Source organism: Scyliorhinus canicula, chromosome 6, assembly GCF_902713615.1.
Source record: "Scyliorhinus canicula chromosome 6, sScyCan1.1, whole genome shotgun sequence".
NCBI classification, from domain to species: Eukaryota; Metazoa; Chordata; class Chondrichthyes; order Carcharhiniformes; family Scyliorhinidae; genus Scyliorhinus; species Scyliorhinus canicula.
The window spans coordinates 98,800,727-98,824,056 of NC_052151.1; the positions used below are offsets into that span (position 1 = coordinate 98,800,727).

General features: G+C 47.8%; 1 protein-coding gene across 1 annotated transcript in view; it reads right to left on the bottom strand.

The window, feature by feature from the left end:
- The window catches only part of LOC119967928 (triadin-like), a 233,906-nt gene that overhangs the window by 151,732 nt on the left and 58,844 nt on the right, over positions 1 to 23,330 (bottom strand). Inside the window, exons 7-9 of the mRNA XM_038801024.1 lie at positions 18,990 to 19,010; positions 9,457 to 9,501; positions 6,469 to 6,489 (exon numbers count right to left, since the gene is read on the bottom strand). Coding sequence (XP_038656952.1) covers positions 6,469 to 6,489; positions 9,457 to 9,501; positions 18,990 to 19,010 — 87 coding nt within the window. The remainder of the gene's footprint in view (positions 1 to 6,468; positions 6,490 to 9,456; positions 9,502 to 18,989; positions 19,011 to 23,330) is intronic.

Sequence of the window (23,330 nt, forward strand, 5' to 3'; positions counted from 1 at the left end):
AAATGGAATTTTGTCCTTCATTGCTAGAGGGATGGAGTTTAAGACTAGGGAGGTTATGCTGCAATTGTATAAGGTGTTAGTGAGGCCACACCTGGAGTATTGTGTTCAGTTTTGGGCTCCTTACTTGAGAAAGGACGTACTGGCACTGGAGGGTGTGCAGGGGAGATTCACTAGGTTAATCCCAGAGCTGAAGGGGTTGGACTACGAGGAGAAGTTGAGTAGACTGGGACTGTACTCGTTGGAATTTAGAAGGATGAGGGGGGATCTTTTCGAAACATATAAAATTATGAAGGGAATAGATAGGATAGATGCGGCCAGGTTGTTTCCACTAGTGGGTAAAAGCAGAACTAGGGGGCATAGCCTCAAAATAAGTGGAAGTAGATTTAGGACTGAGTTTAGGAGGAACTTCTTCACCCAAAGGGTTGTGAATCTATGGAATTCCTTGCCCAGTGAAGCAGTAGAGGCTCCTTCATTAAATGTTTTTAAGATAAAGAGAGATAGGTTTTTGAAGAATAAAGGGATTAAGGGTTATAGTGTTCGGGCCAGAAAGTGGAGCTGAGTCCACAAAAGATCAGCCATGATCTCATTGAATGGTGGAGCAGGCTCGAGGGACCAGATGGCCTACTCATGCTCCTAGTTCTTATGTTCTTATGTTCTTAATTGATTATATCACCATATTGCAATGGCACTGGTCATACCACGTTGGCATATTTATCTATGACATAAACTGCGCAGAAAAACAGGCATGTGAACCGACAAGCCTGGTTGATGCTCTACAAAAGACATGTTCATATATACAAGGCATAGTATCTTTGTCTGAAAAAAATAATTGTTTGGGTTATTTTATTATTGCGTCTAAGAGCGTGATTTAATAGAAATAAAACTGAGTCCTGTGTTGGGTACAGTTAGTGGGATGTTTCACGGCGCTGGCAGCGACGAGCATGACCCGCTATTAAATGGGACTCTGCTTCATTTCTGGGCCTCGGTGAGGAATGACCTGCCGAAGCTACACCTGCTCCTATTTCCTGCACTAACAAGCTCGGCTTGGCATTGCAGGAAGGGATCGGGCCACCATTCCAATCACTGAAGCCTTTAAACTTGGTCCCCGGACCCCAACAATGTCCCAACCTACCTATGAGGGAGTCCTTGAACCGCCACACCCCACCTCATAATGGCATGGCACGCGGGGCTTCATTCCCCGGTGCGGGCAAGGTGCCACCTGGGCACTACCCCAGGTAGCACTGGCAGCATGCCAATGTTCCCAGTTGGCATCATGGGTGTCAGGACACCACCCTGCCCCAAGTCCAACCACCCAGGGACCCCCGATTGCTGGGAGATGCCCCCCAAGTGCCAGTATGCCTATCCATGTTGGTGGAGACCAGTGCTAATCGATGCTCACTCAGGGTCTCCGAGGGACACCATTAGATCCTGCGCCTTGGATATCTTTGGCGTGAACATATTCAAGTGAGCCTGACTGCACACTTGAATATGTAAATCTGGATTCCGCCCATTGTGAGCAGGATCCAGGTTGTGATGCCTCGTGAGATTGAATGAGATCTCAGGAGGTGGATCAAGGCCATCAAATCTCACGAGAGGCCTCTTGCAGGATTTAACCACTTCGTCGAGACCCGTGTTAGGCGCGGCCAAGCCGATAGATAGGGACCGAAATAAATGATGAGGAATAATAGACTGCGGTCAGGTTATACTTTTTTAATATGCTACCTCAAGAGCCATGTTACACTAAAGTATAACAATTTATTTTGGTTTGCTCTTTGCTTTTGGATATGAAGAGTAGCAAATTCAAATTGACCAAGTGAGAAAAAGTTAGCAAAACTTTCAAAGAGCTGTAAACAGAAAATGCATGTGCACATTTGCGAGCAGCTCGAGTCATTTGCCTGTACAAAATATGTGCTGAAATGAAACTATAACTATGGAGTGGATTTTGTGCTACATTACAGGGTGAGGGAGGCAGACCCGAACGTGCACGGCCCACTTACTCCCACCCTCGCCGTTTCTTCACAATGAACAAATGAACAATTAGTGGCTGCCCAGCAGGAAGGCAGCAAATCAGCTAAGTGAAGGGGAATGAGGAGAGTCTGTGCCCAATCAGGCCTTTGGGTCAGATGTCCAGGGGAGAGGGTGGTCAAGCCACAAACTGGACAGCGGTCATGGCCCCACATTTAAAGCACCCTGGCAGGGGTGTGTAGCCGCTGCAGAAGAAATCTAGCTTTGTAAGAATAAGAGAATTGAAAGAAGATTGGCCAAAATTTTACATTCTGGCGTCTGGTGTGCGATCCATCCAACCAAACATAGAATTTCATCATATGACATTGTGCTGGCTTCCAGACGCCATTATGCACATGTGCGATTTCGAGGTTGGAGGGTGATTCAGATGAACCCCACTGACAATTAAAAGGCCAATTAAGGCCATTAACAATCCAATAGGCAGTGATTTAATGCTGCCCGTGTGATTTTCAGCTTGTTGTAAGGGCAAAATGGTTGGGTGCTTATCACGTTTTATGCATTTCCTCATTCAAGAATTAGATAAAATGTTTCCGGAGCAGCGGCACTTTCGCTGTTGTTGCAATTCCATTGCTGTTTGAGTGCAGAGTTGTCCACGAGTTTCCCAATAATTCTTTTTTTAAATAAATTTAGTTTACCCAATTCATTTTTTCCAATTAAGGGGCAATTTAGCGTGTTCAATCCACCTACTCTGTACACCTTTGGGTTGTGGGGGCAAAACCTATGCAAACACAGGGAGAATGTGCAAACTCCACACGGACAGTGACCCAGAGTCGGGATCGAACCTGGGACCTCAGCACCGTGAGGCAGCAATGCTAACCACTGTGCCACCGTGCTGCCCCCCAACAATTCTTAATGCCTGCCTTTCAGCATTTCATGACCTCATCTCCCTGGAACATTTCCCTGAGGATCATGCATTTAATCCAATGGGGATAGTCTACTCCACGGGGGACCTCCTTTGAAGAGGAAGAGAGGGACAGGAGGGAAAGGAGACCAAGTGAGCACAGGTAGCATCCTGGCAGAGACCTGTAAGAGGAGAGCACATTCTAGTTGGTGAAGGGCCAGTAGGGAGGCCATGGTTGGGGGTTGGCTAGCGTATATAGGCAACACACCAACTACCTGCAAATGTCTGAGGTCCAGTGTCGCAGGAGTCTCGGCCTCTATAGGGAGACAGTGACAGCAATATGCTGCAAGCCAAGTCCCCAAATCACCTCTAACTGCAGGGCAGGGGGAGAAGGGTGCTGGTGGCATTGAAGGTCACAGTTGCCTTCAACTTCTGTGCTGCCAGTTATTTTCAGGGTTCAGTGGGGGATCTGTGCGGTATCTCTCATTCAGCCGTATAGTTGTGCCAAGCTTGTGACCAATGCCATCTTTAGACACGCCTGCACTTTCATCAACTACAGGACAGACTAGGGCAACCAGGTGGAGAGAACACTGCGATTCATGGCGATGGCTGGGTTACCCCGCATCCAGGGTGCTGTAGGCTGCATGCATGTGGCCAGCAGGTGAGCCAGGAATTTTTCATCGACAAAAAGACGCGATGAATGTGACCACAGGACACAGATTCCACAAGTTTGCGCCCATTACCGTGGGAACTCACATGATGCTTTCATACTTGTGATACTCACAGGTGCCAAGGCTGTTCATGGCTCATGTCTGTTGGATGTATGGCTCCTGGGTGACAAGGGCTATCGCTTGAAGAGGTGGCTGATGAACCCAATCCATCGTCCAAGAACGGAGGTCAAGGAGATACAACAGGAATCATACCTCCAAAAGGGTAGTGATGGCGAGGACCATTGCCAACACAGTGCTCCTGTTTCACACAGACTCCTCCATGAGAGAAGCCATGGCAAGCAGACCTTCATGGACTTCTGCCAGATCTTCCTGTGCATCCCACTGGACATCCAACATCTGCCACCTGATGGACATCTCCAGAAGCTCGTCATCTGCCTCGGACTCAGCATGGTCCTGGTCTCCAGTAGTGCTCTCACTGTTAGCTCCCTGGGACCTCTTTGTTTCTGCCATCTCCCCACGTGAGTGTGGTGTGCACTCACCACCATGCACTACCCATGGAAATTAAGACCTAATGCTCACTGATGTATGTGTATCTGTGCTGGTGCCTGATACGGAAAGACAATGTGACACAGGATGTTCTCCAAGGTATCTAACAGGGGGTCCTCAGAGTCACCCATGGTGGTGTTGTTGGCTCAGCTATGGAAGGAAAGCACAACATCAGTGAATTCAATCACCATTGTCATTATACTTGCTCTGTGGCCTGATGAGACAATGAAAGTTGCTGCATGGTGACATTTTAGAGCCGCAATAGGCACTCAGACAGTGACATCTCATTTTCAGATGAGAGGAACCCGTGTACTCACAGCACTCGCGTCTGGGAACTACACACTTGCCTTCATTCCAGGTCCTGTCTCACCATGACCAGAGGAGTGAGCTGGCCAGTGGCACTCAAGTTTTTATTCTTTTTGAGCATCAGAAGATTTAGGATTCCCCCACCAGTTTGGCGGCATCTGACCATGATTGATAGCTTTTGACCACATCAAAGCAGTTAAGTGCTTTCTGCTGAGAAACAGAGGAAGTGAAAGCACTCAGCACCTAGATGTTTATAAAGATTGTGGTTAGGTTGAAATCAGGGTATTTGAGATGCATTGAAGCATGAAGGGGAATGAAAATAACAGTCCAGACACCTAGATGCCTGGAAGCTATTACCTTGTCAATTACAGCTTACGAAAAACAATTTCTCTTTGAAAGCAAATATAAACATTAGATCATAGGATCTGAAATGTTTAAAGTCTTGTAATGTGGCTTTGGCTTTATGTGAGGCAACAGTTTCTGCTTTCTACACATCTGTCTGAGGCATCTGTCAGGGGCAGGTAAGTGAAAAAGCAGTGATTTCTTTTAGCTTCCAGGAAGGGGTGACCGATGGGTGTGGGCGGGGGGGGGGGGGCTGGATTCTAATAGGGGGGGCAATGATGGGGGGTCTCTGATATGGGGGCTAATGGGGGGGGGGTTGATGAGGTCTCTGATGGGTTTTCTATGATGTGTTTTCCATGATGGGGTCTCTGGTGGCAGTCTGGGAGTGGGATGGGCAGGATTTGCTTTATGGGGGAGGGATAGGGGTCCTCACATGGACATTGGGGTCACTTACATTAAATATTTATCCTCTTGGCCTACCATAAGGTCCACCGCATCAGGGCTATGCTGGCAAATATTGGCATCACTCCACACCCACATGGATCCCCGCTGAGAGGGTTAGGGCATCACCGAGGCGTGAGGAATCTGATGTCCAGCCCATTAATGGGATGCAAATAGGTTCAAATGTCCCATTTGCACTCTCCCCTCAGCACAGTTCCCAAACCTCGATAGTGCCACCATTGGGGGACCGAAGCACCACAACAGGTTGAATGCCAACGTGGGATTCGCCACCACATCAACAGTTCAGCTACCGGCGGAAGGCAGTGTAGAATCCCGACAGTTACGGGGACAGGTTACGGGGACAGGGCGAGGGTGTGGGCCTGTGCAGGGTGCTCTTTCAAAAGGTTTGTGTAGACTCAATGGGCCAAATGGCCTCTTTCTGCACTGTAGGGATTTTATGATTCTATCCTGGAGTTCTCAAATGTCACTATAGCTCTATCTAGGCTCATTCTAGGGGCTGTTTAGCACAGGGCTAAATCGCTGGCTTTGAAAGCAGACCAAGCAAGCCAGCAGCACGGTTCGATTCCCGTAACAGCCTCCCCAAACAGGCGCCAGAATGTGGTGACTAGGGGCTTTTCACAGTAACTTCATTTGAAGCCTACTCGTGACAATAAGCGATTTTCATTTCATTTCATTCCCTCTCAATCTCTCCTTATGGAAGGCTCAAAAAAATTAATGCTTTAAGTGAATAAAACTAGCAAACTGTCTCATATTCGCTGGCAGACTCTGCTGCTAAATGCAATCATGGTCCTTACACCACCTTCTCATATCCAGCTTGATTCACTTCCAACATTTTTCCTGTGCGCCTAGTGAAAAAGGGAGTGGGCAACATAAAATCAAAGTTGATTGCTTTGTTGACATATTGGTTTAATCTATAATTAGTTTCTCTTAAAAGGCAGATGAGCTACTGATTTTGGCGCCCATGAGCCTTTCGCATTATCACAGACCGGCGTGATGATGTCAGGTTGCTGTCTCTACGCCATCATGTTGAATTTCCAGTCAGAGAGACGGGGCAGCCCGCTCAATTTGACTAAAATAAAGCCGTATGACTCAACATTTGATTCAAATTAAACCAAGTTAATGCAACATTCAAACTGCCAAAAACAGAAATTTCATGCAGACATTTGCTTTGTATATGCCGTCAGCTTAAACCATTGAACTGTATGCCCTTCACAAAGAATGAAAGCTTTAATCTCAACAAACAACAAGGATAAAGTCTCCATGAAAATAACTCACTTGCTGCTTTGGGCTTTACTGCTGTTTAAGAAAAATAATAAAAGTCTGTGATAACAAGGTAGGCTTTTATTAAAAGAGACATGTCTCTACTGGTGGACCAATTGGTTCTCAACAACCAGTAGCAGGAACATCAATCAATTTTCCCCTCCTTTGATTATTAATGGGTTGCTTGAGGCATTTGCTGCAGGGGACCTTCATAATATCATACAATTACTGTCTATTTGTAAACATGTCAATTAAAATACACTTTCTTTGTTACACCATATGGTTAAAGACTTGTACTTCACAGTCAGGATGGATGTGCTACTTACAGAAGATAAATCCAGTCCAGTGTCTTGCATTGTATATTCCATGTTTGCAAAATCTCGCCCATGCATATTAAGACATGCAGTTCATTCTGAAAAAGTGCACGGCTCGATTGCTAAAACTCAAATAAAGCCCAGTTGCTGAAGTCAATATGAAATGGAAATCATGGTGACCAAAGTCAAAATCATCCCTTTGTGTGGTCCTATACATTATTCCCAGTTTTCACTCTGGTGATGCACCAGAAACAATTAATGTTTGTGGCATCTGTAAGTTGCAGTAGATCTTGTTATTCCTCCTGGCACAATAAGTTTGGAAGTTACTAAGTGCCCATGTACATGTCAACAATAAGCATTGGAAACAGTTAAATGCATGTGAGTTCCTAAACTTAGAGCCAGAGTCAAAAAGTCATAGATTTTTACAGCATAAAAAGAGGTCTTTTGGCCCATCATGTCTGTGCCAGCTATCAAACACCTATCTATTCTAATCCCATTTTCCAGCACTTGGCCCATAGCCTTGTATGTTATGCTGTTTCAGGTGCTCATCCAAATGATTCTTAAATGTTGTGAGGGTTTCTGCCTCCACCACCCTTTCAGGTGGTGGGGGGGGGGGGGGGGGGGGGGGGGGAGAGAGAGAGAGAGAGAGAGATTCCTTGGTGGGGGGTTGGTTGGAGGTCTCCTGCCATATGTCTGATGGGAGCCTTATAAAACTGCTCAGAAGATAGCAAACACCTGGTTCCGTCAACCCCACGTTGCAGTAGACTTTGTGATTAAAGATACACTTACTGCTGGTGAACGTCATTCTGATCTTTGCTTCTGCCAATGCATTAGACACAACTAACATACTCAATCGTTTATGGCCATGTACCAATGACTAGAAACCCAAGAGCATCAATTTTTGAAAATTGAAAAATTGAAAATCCCCAGATATTAGCACTTAGAGCTCATTCCGTTAGTATTGCAGGAGTAGACACAAGCAGCTAAGGACACGAGGTATGGGCAACTACTAGAGCAGACATAATGGATGGCTTCAAAGGAGATTTAAAGATTAAAGGGCAAGGCCAAAGCCTGTAAATCTTGGACCTGAGTAAGGGGCAGTGCAGGAATGGAGTAGTGATGCTTGGCCTGGTGATTTACAGGTCAGTAACCTACCATTTTTCTGCAAGAAATCTGTAGGTTTGGTTTCCCCAAGTACAATGGCACAGGAGGGTCTAATACATGCCCCTATCATGGTGCCTCTTGCTTGTCTATAGCCTTGATGTTTTCTGCCCACAAGGTAGGAAGTACAGAATCACAGAATTCGGCTCTTCGAATGCGCATTTCACCTTGTGCCATTCTCCTGCCTTCCCCCAGTAACCCGGTACACTGTACTTTTCAAATAATAATCTAATTCCCTCCTGAATGCCTCAATTGAACCTGGTTCCTCCAGACTCTCTGGCAGTGTATTCTAGACCCTAGCCATTCGCTATGTGAAATGTCACTTTTTCTTCTTTTATCAATTACCGTAAATTTGTGCCATCTAGTTCTCAATACTTACACCAATGGGAACAGTTTCCCCCAATCTATTCAGTCCAAGCACCTCATGATTTTTAATACTTCGATCAAATCTCCTCTCAGCCTTCAATGTCTCCAAGGAAAGAGAATCTATTTTCATAACTGAGGCTCTATAACACCTGAAAACTGGATATGATCTAGTTCCTGGGCAAACGTGTTTATGAGGTAAGAATTTTAAACTGAACATCACTTCACTTCGCCGTGAATGTTATGACAGAATTGTTAATATTCATAAGGTGGCCGTGTATGGACAAACTTTGGTTTAACTAGACTAAACTCCATTTGCATTCCATTGACAAGAGAAGATGTAAACTGGTATGCAGACTTATAGACATGATAAACAATCCATTTCAAAGTCCAGTGGGGTGATTCTCCCAGCCCCATGTCGGGCGGGAAAATCGGAGCAACCGCGCCACGACGTCACAACGCCGGCGTGTGATTCTCCATTTGCGCCAGCGCGTTTGGCGCGGCGCCGGCCGCGGGCTGCTGGAATTGGCAGGGCTGCCGATTCTCCGGCCCGATGGGCCGAGTGGCCACTCTGACACGACAGAGTCCCGCCGGTGCCGTTCACCCCTGGTTGCTGCCGGCGGGAACTCTGCGGGAACGCTTGGGGGTGCGGCCTGTGGGGGGAGGAGGGGGCTCCTTCACCGGGGGTGGAGGCCTCCGAAGGGGTCTGGCCAGCAATCGGGGCCCACTGATCGGCGGGCCGGCCTCTCCCCCCGGGCCTACGTTCCGCCGCGGCCGCCCCCTTGAACACCGACGCCATGTTGGGTTGGCGCCGTCGCACGTAAGATGTTCCCCGCGCATGCACAGGATGGCGCGGCCCAACTGCTCATGCGCAGGATTCAGCTAGCCTAACTGCACATGCACGGGTTGGCGCGGTGCCCATTTGGCACCGCGTACGGAGGCTGGAGTAGCGTGAACCACTCCAGCGCCATGCTGGCCCCCTGTGGGGGCTAGAATAGGTCATGCCCGGGCCCTGTTCGCGCCATCGTGAAACGCGACGGCGCGAACACTTGGCCGCCATATCGGAGAATCGCCCCTCTGGTAATTCTATGATTTGATCATTGGAAGAAGGACTGAGAGGTTAGAAACATGCATAAAGCTCTTACTGATTACATATTTGTGTTACCTTTCTTTGTAGGTTTCTGTTTCACTTGTTTCACAGTTTTGGCCTCTAAACATTTGGTGAACAATTGAAATAGGTTCAATGTTAATCATAGTTCCATTGTACATGAATATTGACCAGATATTGGTCTAAAAGGAGAAACATTCAACATGTTTCATGCATACATGTAATAATTAACATGGCACAAAAATGAAGCCGTGGTTTCCCTCCAAAAATGGCTTCTTACCCCACCCATTTACTGCTTCATTTCTGGTCAGTAAAATTTTTAATTAGTGGTGAATCCAGGTGTGAATGTTACAAATGCAACCCAAGAAGGGACAAGTCAATTATTTTGATCCCAATGTGATTGATACATTCTTCACCTGACCACTGTTAGTTTCTGCTCCTGCCTACAATATGGGCGGGGTCACCTTCAGTGGAATGGGAAGATCCCGCTAGCGGAATGGGTTGAAAAATCCCATCCTATTATGGCCATCTACCTATTTCAAAAGGAGCTGGGAAGAGATGACAGCTTAATTATGACATATCATTGATAATTTGTTATAAAAGGTACAGTGCCAAAGAAGTGGTGAAGAGCTAATATAATTCCTCTTAGGCTAAGAAAATGAAGCCTCTGGAGAAAAGTAGCAGAATGGATTACAGGCTGGCTTCAAGGTAGAGGAGGAATGACAAGGGTGCCAGAAGATGGGAAAAGGTGTTCCATAAGGATCAATTCTGGGACCACTGCTGTAAACAGTTTGCAATAACAATTTGAACATTGGAATCAAAAACACAATTCCTAAATTTGCAGATATCAAATGGGGAGTACTGCAACAGATTACAAAAGGACATTAATAAACTTGCAAGATATGCAAATAATTGACAAATGAAGTTCAACGGATAAATGTAAGGTGGCACATTCTGGTAGGAAGAATAGGAAAGTCATTTATTCTTTGGCAGGTCCATGACTAGATTGGGTAGAGGAATGAAGGGATCTCAGAGTACAAATCACCATTCACTAAACATTGTGCAACCGGTTATAGAGGCTACAGAAAAGAAAACAAAACACTAGACTTTATTTCTAGGGGTATTGAAATGAAAAATAGGAAAGCTATGCTAAACCTATTTCAAACCTTGATTATTCATGTTCTGAGTGCTAGTTCTGTGAAAATATTGCAACTTACAAATCTGATTTGGTTCATTTGAACCATACTTCAGAATAAAATAAAGTATGTAACAGTCAGTATTACTGTTAGGTCCCTTGTTCTTCGAAGGCAATTCCTCGAGATTGAGGATGATTCGCTTCCATTCCAGTTTGATGGGATCTGAGATGACTGATAAGGCTAACACGTGATCTGCAGACTCTGGAAAGTGCAGCTTGCAGGGCCAGATGAGTAGTTTGGACATTTGTGCGCTCTCCCCGACACCCTCGACTCCACCTCTGCATTTTCTTGACAAAGCATCTTGATGTGTTCAGTGCCTTCCTGAATCAACATTCATCATTTTGGTCAGTCATTGTTATAACCCCAGTGGATGTCACGGAATAGGAACCATCAGGTTTCCTGTGCCTTCCGAGGAATATGAACGTCCCTGGTAAAGGGGCGGGGCTTCCCCTTAACAGGTACAACCCCTCTAATATAAAAACCCCGACCTCGGTGAAGATTGGGGAAAGAGACCATCTGGGGTGTGGTGGTGATTTAATTGTAAGTAACGATTGGCTGGGAAAAATTTCAACCCAACTGATTGTGTGGAACATTTTCGGTTCCACATGGCCGCACAGGCTCAAGGCGAAGGTATCAGTGAATTTCTGGCTCGCCTCAGAAACTATAATAATAATCTTTAGTGTCTCAAGTAGGTTTACTTAAACACTGCAATGAAGTTACCGTGAAAATCCCCTAGTCGCCACACTCCGGTGCCTGTTCGGGTACACTGAGGGAGAATTCAGAATGTCCAATCCACCTAACAAGCACGTCTTTCGTGACTTGCCGGAGGAAACTGGAGCATCCTGAGGAAACCTACGCAGACAGGGGAAGAACATACAGACTCCGCACAGACAGTGATCCAAGCTGCGAATTGAACCTGGGACCCTGGTGCAGTGAAGCAACAGTGCTAACCACTGTGCTACCGTGCTGCCCAAAACTAGCTGAGACCCGTGAGTTCGGCACAACCCTGGGTGAAGCACTATGCAAACAGTTAGAATTTGAGATCTGCGATGCGGCCACACAAAGAAAACTACCAGCGGTAGCTCATTTAGACTTCCAAAGAACATAAGAACATAAGAACATAAGAACTAGGAGCAGGAGTAGGCCATCTGGCCCCTCGAGCCTGCTCCGCCATTCAATTAGATCATGGCTGATCTTTTGTGGACTCAGCTCCACTTTCCGGCCCGAACACCATAACCCTTAATCCCTTTATTCTTCAAAAAACTATCTATCTTTACCTTAAAAACATGTAATGAAGGAGCCTCAACTGCTTCACTGAGCAAGGAATTCCATAGATTCACAACCCTTTGGGTGAAGAAGTTCCTCCTAACTCAGTTCTAAATCTACTTCCCCTTATTTTGAGGCTATGCCCCCTAGTTCTGCTGTCACCCGTCAGTGGAAACAACCTGCCCGCATCAATCCTATCTATTCCCTTCATAATTTTAAATGTTTCTATAAGATCCCCCCTCATCCTTCTAAATTCCAACGAGTACAGTCCCAGTCTACTCAACCTCTCCTCATAATCCAACCCCTTCAGCTCTGGGATTAACCTAGTGAATCTCCTCTGCACACCCTCCAGCGCCAGTACGTCCTTTCTCAAGTAAGGAGACCAAAACTGAACACAATACTCCAGGTGTGGCCGCACTAACACCTTATACAATTGCAACATAACCTCCCTAGTCTTAAACTCCATCCCTCTAGCAATGAAGGACAAAATTCCATTTGCCTTCTTAATCACCTGTTGCACTTGTAAACCAACCTTCTGTGACTCATGCACTAGCACACCCAAGTCTCTCTGAACAGCGGCATGCTTTAATATTTTATCGTTTAAATAATAATCCTGTTTGCTGTTATTCCTACCAAAATGGATAACCTCACATTTGTCAACATTGTATTCCATCTGCCAGACCCGAGCCCATTCACTTAACCTATCCAAATCCCTCTGCAGACTTCCAGTATCCTCTGCACTTTTCGCTTTACCACTCATCTTAGTGTCATCTGCAAACTTGGACACATTGCCCTTGGTCCCCAACTCCAAATCATCAATGTAAATTGTGAACAATTGTGGGCCCAACACGGATCCCTGAGGGACACCACTAGCTACTGATTGCCAACCAGAGAAACACCCATTTATCCCAACTCTTTGCTTTCTATTAATTAACCAATCCTCTATCCATGCTACTACTTTACCCTTAATGCCATGCATCTTTATCTTATGCAGCAACCTTTTGTGTGGCACCTTGTCAAAGGCTTTCTGGAAATCCAGATATACCACATCCATCGGCTCCCCGTTATCTGCTGCACTGGTAATGTCCTCAAAAAATTCCACTAAATTAGTTAAGCATGACCTGCCTTTTACGAACCCATGCTGCGTCTGCCCAATGGGACAATTTCTATCCAGATGCCTCGCAATTTCTTCCTTGATGATAGATTCCAGCATCTTCCCTATTACCGAAGTTAAACTCACTGGCCTATAATTTCCTGCTTTCGGCCTACCTCCTTTTTTAAACAGTGGTGTCACGTTTGCTAATTTCCAATCCACCGGGACCACCCCAGAGTCTAGTGAATTTCGGTAAATTATCACTAGTGCATCTGCAATTTCCCTAGCCATCTCTTTTAGCACTCTGGGATGCATTCCATCAGGGCCAGGAGACTTGTCTACCTTTAGCCCCATTAGCTTGCCCATCACTCCCTCCTTAGTGATAACAATCCTCTCAAGGTCCTCACCTGTCATAGCCTCATTTCTATCAGTCGCTGGCATGTTATTTGTGTCTTCCACTGTGAAGACCGACCCAAAAAACCTGTTCAGTTCCTCAGCCATTTCCTCATTTCCCATTATTAAAACTCCCTTCTCATCCTCTAAAGGACCAATATTTACCTTAGCCACTCTTTTTTGTCTTATATATTTGTAAAAACTTTTACTGTCTGTTTTTATATTCTGAGCAAGTTTACTCTCATACTCTATCTTACTCTTCTTTATAGCTTTTTTAGTAGCTTTCTGTTGCCCCCTAAAGATTTCCCAGTCCTCTAATCTCCCAGCAATCTTTGCCACTTTATATGCTTTTTCCTTCAATTTGATACTCTCCCTTATTTTCTTAGATATCCACGGTCGATTTTCCCTCTTTCTTCCGTCCTTCCTTTTTGTTGGTATAAACCTTTGCTGGGCACTGTGAAAAATCGCTTGGAAGGTTCTCCACTGTTCCTCAACTGTTCCACCATAAAGTCTTAGCTCCCAGTCTACCTTAGCTAGTTCTTCTCTCATCCCCTTGTAATCTCCTTTGTTTAAACACAAAACACTAGTATTTGATTTTACTTTCTCACCCTCCATCTGTATTTTAAATTCTATCAAATTCCACCATATTGTGATCGCTCCTTCCGAGAGGATCCCTAACTATGAGATCATAGCTGTGGAAATTGCGGTTAACAGGGAAAGTGCTGAGCAGGGAGTCCAAGAACGCCAGAGGATAGCAGTGCTTAGTTTAGGGCACCAAACAGGCCTCGCACACAGCCCGCTGGGAGTGAAAAACCCATTCCCCAGCATTGGGACACCTACAGGCAAGAAGCGAGAGCCCCAGGAACAGCACCAAACCTTTTCCTCTGACCAGGAGGAACATGAGTATAATTACCAACCTGCAGCAGTAGCAGCGGGGCGCAGGGGGCCAGGGAACAGAAGGCTTGTGAGGAGCTACTCACCCACTACACTGCCAGGCATGAATGCCCCACCCTTGACAGGACCCACTATGTGGAGGATGATGACAATCAGTACCAACAACTACATTGTGTGGCAGCCGTAGGAATTGCACCCATCCAAATCCTGCTGCAAGTGAACGGCCACACAATTCACATGGAACTCGATACAGGGACTGCTGTGCCAGTCATTAGTGATCACACTTTCAACTGCATACAATCTGGGATTCGTCCACTGACTTTCCAGCATACCAACGCAAGGTTAGCTACCTACACAGTGGAGCCTCGCTCGGTTGCGGACACCACGACCATCCCCATTGAATATGGCAGGGTATCATGCTTACACCATTATCCAGTCCCCAGGATCAATGATTTGTATGCCAAGCTCAGCGGTGGACTTACATTCACCAAGCTAGATATGAGCCATGTGTATCTCCAGCTGGTCCTGGCCCCTGAGTCAAGGAGATTTGTCACCGTCAACGCGCACCGGGCTATGAATATGCCCGACTACCATTCGTGGTCTCCTCAGCGTGCGCAATATTTAAGAGGGTCATGGAAAACACCTTCCGGGGGTTACCACATGTGGCAATCTACTTAGACAACATATTGTTAACCAGTTTGTCAGTCCAGGAGCACCTCTGCAACTTGGCAGAAGTGCTACAACGCTTTGAGGTGGCTGGCGTCTGCCTCCAGTGAGAGACGTGTGTCTTCAATGCGGCCAAGGTGGTGTACCTCGGGTACTGTGTGTACCATTACAGTCTGTACCCATGGTGTAGAAGGTCCGGCGGGCCCGCCAATCCGCCAAGCCCCGGTGCCATGGGGCCAACAGAACTTTGGGCTTTCCTGGGGCTGGTCAATTATTATGGAAAGTTCCTCCCAGGATTAGCCATGACATTGGCTCCTCTCCATAGACAATCTGGGCATGGGGTGCCGAGCAACAAGCCGCATTTGTCAGAGTAAAATAGCAACTTTCCTCATCAATTGCTCATTCAATTTCACCCCTCTAGCCCACTCATACCTGAGATGCATTCTCTTACGCATCGGGGCCATGCTAGCCCACATAACAGAAGATGGTTCCGAGCGATTGCATCTAGGTCACTGGCCAAGGTGGAGAAATGGTAGATGCAAGTGGAGAAAGAAGGACTGCCCATGCTATTTGGAGTCATAAAATTCCACCAGTATGTTTTTGGGCACCACTTTATTGTCCTCATGGACCACAAGCCCCTTCTGGGGCTCTTCATGGAGGATTGGACGATTCCGCCCAAAGCCTCTGCTCACTCCGCTCCAGGACCCACATACCCTACGTAGCTGCTTTGAGCTGCCTACCGCTGCCCATTAAGACACCTACTCCCAAAACAGCCAATGAGGTAATAGCTCTCTTCCATTTTATGGACTCAGTACCGGTCACTGCATCTCGCTTCCGCGGCTGGACTCAGACTGACCCACAGCACTCCCACGTCAGACACATGGTGCAGTACCGGGCCCAGCACCGAGCTTTGCTCGATGACCTGAAGGCTACACAGGGAAGGTGCAAGAGCTGAGCATCAAAGACGGTGGCACCCGCATGGTGGTCTCTGAGTGTGGATGTGCAGCTCTCTCACTAAACTTTCATAATGGACACCCGGGAGTGTCTAAAATGAAGATGCTCATCCAGAGCTATGTCTGGTGGCTCGGTAACAACGTGAACATTGAACGAGTAGCCCAGCGATGTCCCCAATGTCAGGCGCTTACCCCCAGCAGCCCTTCTCCAGCCTTGGGAATGGCCCAGAGGGCCTTGGGCCTGGGTACATATACCCTTTGCGGGCCCTTTCCAGAGGTCAATGTTCCTCATCCTAGTAGAAGCTCACTCTTAGTGGCTGGAAGTGTGGGGATGTAGGCGACAATCGCCCGGGCCACTGTGGACAAACTATGCCAGATTTTCAGTACACATGGAATCCCCAAGGTACAGGTATCTGATAACGGCATGGCATTCACAAGCACGGAGTTTGCGGCATTCACCTCCACCAATGGGATTCGGCACGTGAAGACTGCTCACTACCACCCGGCTTCAACCGGGCTCACCGAAAGAGCGGTCCAAACATAAATAATAAGCTGGGCATGAAGGAGCTGACGGCTGGATCGTGGGATCTCACCTGGCACGATTTTGTTTTCCCAATCGCACATGCCATGATTGCCGTCGTGGCAGCAGAACTTTTGATGGGCCTTCATACAGCACCTTCCTGAGGTTGGTCATGCCCTTTTTAGGAGTGAGGATCTACCAGGACCATTCCGAGAGCAACACCATCGGCAGGCCCACACATTCTCCCCCAGCAACGCCATGCACGCCCGAAACTTCAGCGATGGAACCGTTTGGGACCCAAGTGTCATCTTGGTGGCCACTAGGCCGGTAGCCTACCGAGGACAGGGGACAAGGGAGAGCATCCAATCGCCATGTGGATCATCTTCAGAGCCGTGTGCTGGACATCCCCCTCCTCCCGCCCGTGGTCCCAGCTCCACCAGGCTCGCTGTTGACCCGACCTGCCCCTATTGCTGTCGCCAGCGGCTCCAGTGCCGCAGACAAATGCCCCATCTGAGGATGGCGAGATGTTGGACGAGGATGCACTCAGCTCTGAGTCAGAGAGTGACATTAGTATGACTGTTATATCCAAGCTAAACAGCCACGCATTAGACGGTAACAACGCGAACATTGAAAGAGTAGCCCAACGATGTCCGCAATGTCAGGCGCTTACCCCCGGCAGTCCCACTCCACCCTTGGGAATAGCCCAGAGGGTCTTGGATCGGGTACATATAACCTTTGTGGGCCCTTTCCAGAGGGCGATGTACCTCATCCTAGTAGAAGCTCACTCTAAGTGGCTGGAAGACACTTGCACCAGCCACCGCGCCTACAACACCACCTCCACCTCTGCAGTCGTCACGCAAGTGCCATTGTCCAGTCCAATACATGCTCCTCTAGCTGGCACAGACAACGTCAGACCATTAACCCCAATCTAAGAGAACCAGTAAGAAGTCTTACAACACCAGGTTAAAGTCCAACATGCGTGTTTCAAACACTAGCTTTCGGAGCACTGCTCCTTCCTCAGGTGAATTCTGGGATTCACCTGAGGAGGAGTCACCTGAGGAAGGAGCAGTGCTCTGAAAGCTAGTGTTTGAAACAAACCTGTTGGACTAGAACCTGGTGTTGTAAGACTTCTTACTGTGCTCACCCCAGTCCAACGCCGGCATCTCCACATCATGGCTGAACGAACCAGAAATGCCAGGACAAGTTCCGGACATGGACACGTCTCCTAACTTGGGGGCGGTGGGGCATTATAACCCCAGCAGAGGTCACGGTTTCCCATGCCTTGCTGGAAATGTGAACTTCCCTGGAAAAGGGGCCGGGATTTTCCTTAACAGGTGTAGCCCCTCTAGTGTAAAAACCACGACCTGGGTGCAGGTCGAGAAAGGAGACCCTCTGGGGAGTGGTGGCGATTTGATTGTTGTGCTCTGACCTACGACTTATGCGTGGCTGTTTACCTTGGATCTAACAGTCATACTCATGTGAGTCAGAAGAAATATTTTATCACCACAAGGGTACTTAGAGGACATTCCTAAAGTGTTTCCACTGTCCTTCTTTGGGTAGCTCCAAAGCAGCGGGCAAAGCTAGAGCCACCAAAGTATTTGCGGTTTCCAGCATCCATACTGTGAGGAAGAGGTGTTGCATATGAGGAGGATGAGAACAAATGGGTAAATATACTGACCTTTTCAACTTTTATTTTACCGAGGCACAGTTCACATGAACCAAATCAAATTCGTGAGCTGATCTTCACAAGACTAGGACTCAAAATATGCACCACCATTTGACAGTGTGAAGTGTATAAATACATTTTGCTGTTATGTATAAATGTTGAAAGATATGAACTGTTGTTAGAGAAACTTTGCTCAAATAATACATTCTCAGCATGCCGACTCAGTCGATAGATTAGTCACGCACCAATATTTTCTCACTGGGTTGAGAACCAGGATGGGACTCGCCCAAAGAATTTGTAACTTCAATCAATGCCTAATTAATATCAATATCATGCAATGATGCATACACAATATCATGCAATGATGATAGCCACACAGAAGTCTGCAATTGGCTTATTTATCTGCACAATGATGTATAATGCACTGAAAAGCAGGTATGTGAACCAACCAGCCTGATTTCTTCTCATCGAAACTCTAAAAAGTAGTATCTGTATATATACAGGCACAGTACAACATGACTTCATATATATATATCTTTGTATAAAATTGTTCTTGTTGTGGTATTGATTCTAATTGGTCTAATTGAATGGATAAATGGTGAGAAGGTAGGTAGCTGACAGCATCTTACAAAAAGTAATAACTGAACTAAGTGTGATATTACACTAAAGCATAACAATTGTTTATTTGAGGTGGAAAGCTATTTAATTCTGTGCCTTATATATGTATCTATAATACATATCGAAAGAGTAGAAAATTGGATTCAGATTGAACCATGAAGCAATGATTTCCATCCGTTCAAATAGCCATGAATGGAAATTTCATGCAAACGTTTGCTTTGTATACGCCGGCAGCTCAAACCATTTAACTGTACAGCTTTTGCAAAGAATGAAAGCTCTAATCTCAACAAACAACAAGAATAAAATCTCCATGAAAATCACTCACTTGGTTCTTTGGGCTTTACCACTGTTCAAGAAAAAATAGAAATCTGAGATAACAAGGTTGTTTTTTTTATGGAAAGAGACATGGCTCTTGCTCCTGGCAGACCAACTATTTTTCAACAATGATCAGCAGTAACATCACAATTTGCCCATCCTTTGATTATTAAAGGTTTGCTTTGGGCACATTGCTAACAAGGGGAGGGTTTCTCCGAGCCCCCGCCGGATCGGAGAATCGCCGGGGGCCGGTCGGCGGGGCACCCCCGGCGATTCACCAGCCCGCGATGGGCCAAAGTCCCGCCGCTGTCAACCCTCTCCCGCCGGTGTGGATCAAACCACCTACCTTACCGGCATGACCAGGCGGCGCGGGCAGGCTCCAGGGTCCTGGGGGGGGGGGGGGGGGGGGGGGGGCGATCTGGCCCCGGGGGGTGCCCCAACGGTGGCCTGGCCCGCGATCGGGACCCACTGATCGACGGGCGGGCCTGTGCCGTGGGGGCACTCTTTTCCTTCCGCCTTTGCCATGACAATCTATGGCACGCATGCACGGGGATGCCATCAGCAGCTGCTGACGCTCCGGCGCATGCGCGGACTTACACCGGCCGGCGAAGTCCCTTCGGCCCCGGCTGGCGTGGTGCCAAAGGCCGTCCATGCCAGCTGGCGGAGCGCCAACCACTTTGGTGCGGGCCTAGCCCCTCAAGGTGAGGGCTTGGCCCCTAGAGGTGCGGAGACTTCCCGACGCCGGAGTGGTTCACGCCACTTGATCCCGCCGGGACCCCCCGCCCCGCCTGGTAGGGGTGAATCCCGGCCAAGGAGCTTAATGAGAGTATGCATTCACTGTCTATTTGTGAAGTGCCTTGAAAGAATGCACATACTTTGTTAAAACTGATGGTAGAAACTTGTACTTCACAGTTACAGGTAGCTCTGCTCCTACAGCTGCTGCTCCTGGACATTATTCCTAACTTCAATTCTGATGGTGCACTAGACACAACTAATGGGTGAATTTCTCCGACCCCCAGCAGGGTCGGAGAATGGCCTGGGGCTGCCGAAAATCCCGCCCCCACCGTGGCAGAGATTCTCCACCATCCGGGAAGTGGCGGCCGAGGTTTAAACCACCTCTGGAATGGCGGGATCAGCGGCGCGAGCGGGCCCCGGGGTGCTGGGGGGGGGGGGGGGGACGGGGGGGCGATCGAACCCTGGGGGGTGCCCCCACGGTGGCCTGGCCCGCGATCGGGGTCCCCCATTCAGACTCAGGGCCAGTGCCCTGGATGCACTATTTTCCTCTGCGTCCGCCACGGTCTCCGCCATGGTGGGAGCGGAAGAGAACCCCACATCGCGCATGAGCCGGCAGTGACGTCAGCGGCCAGTTGCCGCTGACGTCACTGTCGGCGCATGCGCCGACCGGCGAAAGCCTTTCGGCCAGCCCCGCTGCCGGGGGCGCCGGTTTTTTGCGCCAGTCTTCTGGTGCCAACCGCTCCGGCGCGGGGCTGGCCCCCAAAGGTGGGGAGAATTCCCCACCATTGGGGAGGCCCGACCCCTGAGTGGCTACTCCCCTACGCCGGCACCCTCTGTCACGCCGGGTAGGGGAGAATGCCGCCCAATGTTTGTAACATCTGCAAGTTACTGGTGAACCTTGGGTGGGATTCTCTAGTACCCCAGCCATCTGTTTCCCAGCCGCGTGCTGTTTGCTGGCGGAGGGCGGGATTCTATCCTCGTACCGCTTATCAATGGGCTTTCCCATTGAAACCACCCCACTCAGCCACAAAACCCGCTGGCGGGGTGCAGTTCCAGCAGGAAACGTGAATCCCGATGACTGGAGAATCCCGGCTCTTATCTTTCCCCCTGACATAACTGTTTGGACAGGACAACATTGGAAATAATTAAATGCTGTGCACAACTCAGAGCATATGAGTCACAAAATCTCTTTGACCTATCGGTGAATACTGTGGTGATTGGCAGGATGGAGAGCTAAAAATACAGCTAAAGAACTAATGGGATTGAATGTTGTTTTCACTTTCTTTGCACGTTTTGGTTTCATTTGCTTCACTCTTTCCACCTCTAAACATCTGGTGAACTATTTTTGAATTATGTTCAAAATTAATCATACTTAAATTATGCATTGACCAGATGTTGATCTCACAAGATGCACAGTCAATATGTGGTATGTAAGATTAATAAAATAATACATCAGATGATTTTTCTCTTGTCATCAACTGAGAAATTGGCCCCAATCCCACTCATTTGTTTCTACTTTTTAAAGATAGTTAGATTTTCCTGTGGAGACCAATTGAGATGTGAACCTCATAACTAACACCAAACAGAGTCAAGTGAAATCAATAAAACAAAAATGCCACTATTACACTCACCAGTAAGTGTGTGTCTGACTACCATCAATAAGAAATGGTACAAGTCAGATCACAGCATGGAGAATGCTATGGTTGTCGAAAGAAAGCAAAACTTGTTAAATTTTGCAAGACCCCCCTCTTCATCAATTCCATCAGCTTCCTATGCATGATAAAGGGGCACAAAGAGCTTGGTCAGCAGCAGTTTGTTTGAGAGCAAGACATGTTGTTTGGCGACAGTTCTTAAAGGGCTCTTGTTTGCAAATAAAGCACAGAAGTTGGTATTGTGGCAAAAGTTGCATTAGTAGAGAATACTGATCAATGGGAGCAAAAATAGCCAAAACCTCAAGAATCAGAGAAATGTCTGGAAACTGGAAATAGAGGGAAAACTCCTGTTACTGAGTCTACCTGGGAGTTCTGCCACAGAAAGTGCAACAAAGGAAGATAGCCCCTTTGGGAGAAGCCCGTCACCATATTGCAGAGGTCAGGGGCGTGATTTTCCCATCAATCTCGTTGTGCCGGGATTATGGCAGGAGAGGCCATAATCGGGCTTCATGCCAGACAGAAGCAACACGCGAGTCAACCAGGCCCATTAGACTCACAAATATGTATGGCTGAGTTGAGGTTGCATTCTCCCTGTGCCCGGGAGTCAACGGCTGCACTGGTGGTGCCTCACCCGGGCGCCATTTACTACTGGTCTCCAAAAGCAACGACTAGGTGTGATCACCAATCCAGGTGTCGAGGGAGGCCACTGAAGCCCCCCGCTTGGTCAGGGAAGGAAATTACCAAGACTGAAGTTGAATGCAGCGGTCTCCCAGGAATTACCCGACTCCTCAGTGAGAAATTACACTGGCGTCGTTTTGTACTCCTTTACAAAAATGTGAAGCTGGCATAATGGCTGCTGAGGGAAAGTAAGGAGGCGATTAGCCATTTCCATCTTCTGGCATGCAGCTCAGGACACCACAGCTGCTGGGGCAGTTCTCGGTGGTGGGGAGGGGGTGAACCTCAGAAGGGGTTGAGCTCGGCCTGGGGGGCTGAAGTCGGCGGTCCCTCCTGGGCCGAGGTGGGTGATGGGCTTTACGTTTGTGAGATCTTCAAGCATCTTTAAATATTGTGAGGTCCCTAACAGGGACAATCACAGCTGCAGCCAGTCTGTCCCACCAAACACTTCCAGGACAGAGCCCTGCTCTGGCTTCTATCCTGAAAGTCAACTTCACTCCCTTTGACTGTGAGCAGCCTCTAGCTTCACAGCTGAAGGCTATTTCAAATGAGGAATTATCCTTGTTAGTTGTGAGAGCGGTTCACATCCTTAGTTGATTTTCAAATCTTTGTAACCGTTGACCATTTAATAAACAAAATATTCTCAACTCTCAAATGGCTTCTCGAGGGCACACATGCGATGGCTCAGAGGATGATTAGTGCACTGCATGTCCAGCAACCTTTGGACCATAATACCATAGCCTTTGATCCCTGAACAGTGTTCCTGAATTCTAGGAGCATCAGCACCATAGAGACAGCTGCCAACAATCAAATACTAAAGAGTTGGGCTTCAGAACTGGGGATCCTTTTGCGGCCAAAGGATAAGTTTGTGAATCAGGGGCGGGCACGTGAGCACCATCTCCCTAATGGTCCCGGCAGAGGTCTGGGATCTGGGACTCCTGATGTGGCCTGGGTGAGTATGCAGAGCAATGTTTGCTAGCACAACTGGCTCGCTGGGTGGTACTCTGAGAGAAGGCGGGTCATGTCAGGGTGAGGGAAGGCTTGTGGAATTTGAGGGTTCTAGGACAGAAGCCCTGATTTTCTGGAAACTGATCGTCGGTCTAGCTCCTTCTCCAATTCCTTACAGATATCAAAATGGTTGCTGGTGTCAGTCCCCCGGCGCTGCCCTTGCGTTGCTGGTTGTAGCCCAGGCTGCCAGGTGCCGGAGAAGACAGCAACGACAATGCAGGCTGGATGCGGAACCCCATGTGAAGGGGGCGGCCGCTGCACACCCTGATGATCCGGCCGTC